The following is a 3,692-nucleotide window of genomic DNA, read 5'->3' as shown; positions in this document are numbered from 1 at the left end:
GGCATTTGAGTAAATTAGTAAAGAACTAAATCATTTTTAAGAGAAACCCAAGCCTAATTTGAGTGAAATTGAAGCAATCAATTTAGGACATCCAGATAATATCAGAGAAACCAAGATAAGTATATACATGGAACCACAAATCAAGGAAGAAATAATCAAAGCACTGTTTGAATATAAAGATATTTTTGCATGGTCATATGACGACATGTCGGGTTTGAGTACTGACTTGGTAGTTCACAAATTGCCAACTGATCCGGCATTCTCTCCTATCAAGAAGAAGTTAAGGAAGTTCAAAACTGACATGAGTGTGAAGATCAAGGAAGAAATCACAAAACAGCAAGATACAAAGGTCATTCGAGTCACTTGATACCCCACTTGGTTGGCTAATTTTGTGTCAGTACCAAAGAAGGATGGTAAGACCAAGGTGTGCGTTGATTACCACGATCTCAACAAAGCAAGTCCAAAGGATAAATTCCCATTGCCAAATATCCACATCTTGATTGATAACTGTTCCAAGCATGAGATTGGGTCTTTTGTGGATTTCTATGCAGGGTATCACCAGATCCTGATGGATGAGGAAGATGCAGAAAAGACTGCGTTCATCACGCCCTGGGGAACCTATTGCTACCGGGTAATGGCATTTGGTTTGAAGAACGCTGGGGCAACTTACATGAGGGCAATGACTGCCACATTTCACGGCATGATATATAAGGAGATTGAGGTTTATGTAGATGATGTGATCATAAAGTCAAGGAAGCAGTCTGACCATGTCGGAGACTTGAGAAAGTTTTTCCAAAGGCTTCGTAGGTACAACCTCAAGCTCAATCCTATAACGTATGCATTTGGTGTCCCATCTAGAAAAATATTGGGATTCATAGTCAGTCGATGAGGTATCAAGCTGGACCAGTCAAAGATCAAGGCCATCCAAGAATTACCACTGCCAAAGAATAAGATTAAGGTGATGAGTTTTCTTGGGTGATTAAACTACATTAGCAGGTTTATTGCTCAACTCAAGACAACATGTGATCCCATCTTTAAGTTTTTGAAGAAGGATGTCGTGGTCAAATGTACTGATGGGTATCAGGACGCATTCGATAAGATCAAGGGGTACTTGTCAAACCCATCTATGTTTGTCCCGCCAGCGCTTGAGAGACCTTTAATTCTCTATTTGACAATCCTGGATAATTCGTTTGGTTGTGTGTTGAGCCAACATGACATCACTGGTAAGAAAGAGCAAGCCATTTATTATCTCAGCAAGAAATTCACTTCTTACGAGGTCAAGTATAGCCTCCTTGAAAGGACATGTTGCGTCCTGACTTGGGTGGCACAAAAGTTGAAGCATTATCTGTTTTCCTACACTACTTACCTCATTTCTCGAGGGATCTTCTAAAGTATATATTTCAGAAGCCTATGCCCATAGGAAGACTTGCAAAGTGGCAGATTTTACTCACAGATTTTGACATCATCTATGTGACTCAGACTGTGATGAAAGCCCAAGCCTTGGCCGAGAACCTGGAGGATGAAGAGTATGAGCCGTTGAGGACTTATTTTCCTGATGACAAAGTGATGCATATTGACGAGGTTGACCTGGATAAAAAGCCAGGTTGGAAACTTTTCTTTGATGGGGCCGCTAATATGAAAGGTGTCAAAATAGGGGTTGTACTCATTTCTGAAACAGGGCATCACTACCCCGTAATAGCTCAGCTTCGCTTTTACGGCAACAACAAAATGGTTGAGTACGAGGCATGCATTCTATGTTTGAGGTTAGCTGTAGACATAGGAGTTCAGGAAGTATTGGTTTTAGGAGATTCAGATTTGTTGGTTCACCAGATTCAGGGAGAATGGGAGACTCGAGATTTGAAGCTCATACCATATCGAAATGTCTGCATGATCTCTGTCAAAGATTCAGATCAATAGAGTTCAGGCATATTCCTAGGATCCATAATGAGGTTGTCGACTCCTTGGCTACTCTAGCATCAATATTACTCCATCTGGATAAGGCTTATGTCGACCCTTTGCATATTCAAGTTCGTGATCAGCATGCATATTGTAATGTGGTTGAAGAGGAACTTGATGGTGAACATTAGTTCCATGATATCAGGGAGTACATCAAGTTGGGGGTATATCCGGTACAGGCCACAGGGAATCAAAAGAGAACCATCCGATGTCAGGCGAGCGGATTTTTCTTGAGCGGGGGAATCTTGTACAAGAGAACACCAGATCTTGGACTACTGAGGTGCATAGATGCTAAACAAGCTTCGACTATCATGGCCGAAGTGCATTCTGGAGTTTGCGGGCCGCATATGAGCAGATATATCTTGGAAAAGAAAATTCTTCGAGCAGGTTATTATTGGCTCACAGTAGAACGTGATTGCATCAACTTTGTTCGCAAATGTCATCAATACCAGGTGCACAGTGATCTGATTCATTCTCTGCCATCTGAGTTGCACACAATGTCGGCACCTTGGCCTTTTGTTGCTTGGGGCATAGATGTCATTGGACCAATTAAGCCAATAGCATCTAACGGGCATAGGTTTATTTTGGTAGCCATTGATCATTTTACCAAGTGGGTCGAAGCTGTAACTTTCAAATCTGTGACCAAGAAGGCAGTAGTGGACTTTGTTCATTCAAATCTCATTTGCCGGTTTGGAATCCCCAAGGTAATCATCACAGAAAATGCTGCTAATCTCAATAGTCATCTGATGAAAGAGGTTTGCCAACAGTTCAAGATTATGCATCGAAATTCCACTCTATATCGCCCCAATGCAAATGGAGTTGTTGAGGTGACTAACAATAACATAAAGAAGATACTTCGTATGGTGCAAGGTTCTAGGAAATGGCATGAAAAGTTGCCTTTTGCTTTATTGGGTTATCGCACTACTGTTCGCACTTCAGTAGGGGCAACTCCTTGTTTGCTGGTATATGGAACTAAAATAGTTATACCCGCAGAAATTGAGATTCCATCCCTTCGAATTATTGCTGAAACCGAAATTGATGATAATGAGTGGGCCAAAACCCGATTACAACAGTTAAGTTTGATTGATGAGAAAAGATTGGCGGAAGTATGTCATGGTCAATTATATCAGAAGAGAATGGCAAGACCAATCATTAGTAAAGGCATCCTTCCACATCAGGCTGAAGCTAAAGGCAAGTTTACCCTAAACTGGCAGGGGCCGTTCATCGTGACAAGAGTGTTGCCCAATGGTGCTTTGTATTTAACAGATATAGAAGGAAAATGTGTAGATATGACTGTTAATTCTAATGCAATCAGGAGATATTATGTATGATTTCTTTGATTTGTCTTCAATTGCATTATTTGTATTTGGCATGTTTCAAAGATTGGAATGACGAAGGCATTTTGTTCAGCTATCTAAACATTTTTATCCTCTGTTACCCTTTTTGAACCTTATTTATTTTCTTTCATACCTCTCTTTTTGGAATCGGAAGTAGAGTTTAGAAATAAAGAAAAGAAAAGAAAAAAAGAGAAAAATGAAAAAAGAAAAAAAAAAGTAAAAGTAAAGCAAAATAAAGAAAAAAAAGAAGAAAAGAAAGCAAAAGAAAAGGTAACAAAAACAAAGCAATTCTTGTGTCTTGAACTACGTTAGACCTGATTCCTTTTAAGGATACGTAGGCAGCCATACATGGTTCGGTCCCATCAAAATAAAAATCCAAAATTCCCCAGACTCAAAGAA

General features: G+C 39.9%; 2 protein-coding genes across 2 annotated transcripts; both read left to right on the top strand.

Annotated features, from left to right (window-relative positions):
• Positions 1-1,302: 1,302 nt before the first annotated feature.
• Positions 1,303-1,917, top strand: LOC138885250 (uncharacterized). The gene has a single exon (XM_070166174.1). It carries the CDS (start codon positions 1,303-1,305, stop codon positions 1,915-1,917), a length of 615 nt encoding a protein of 204 aa, XP_070022275.1.
• Positions 1,918-2,702: 785 nt separating this feature from the next.
• Positions 2,703-3,287, top strand: LOC138885249 (uncharacterized). Its single transcript, XM_070166173.1, has one exon. The coding sequence runs from the start codon at positions 2,703-2,705 to the stop codon at positions 3,285-3,287; it is 585 nt and encodes a 194-aa protein (XP_070022274.1).
• The last annotated feature ends 405 nt before the right edge of the window (positions 3,288-3,692 follow it).

This window comes from Nicotiana sylvestris, chromosome 2 (genome assembly GCF_000393655.2).
Source record: "Nicotiana sylvestris chromosome 2, ASM39365v2, whole genome shotgun sequence".
NCBI lineage: Eukaryota > Viridiplantae > Streptophyta > Magnoliopsida > Solanales > Solanaceae > Nicotiana > Nicotiana sylvestris.
Note: the sequence above shows the minus strand (reverse complement) of the source record. Positions and strands in the feature narration are given on the sequence as shown.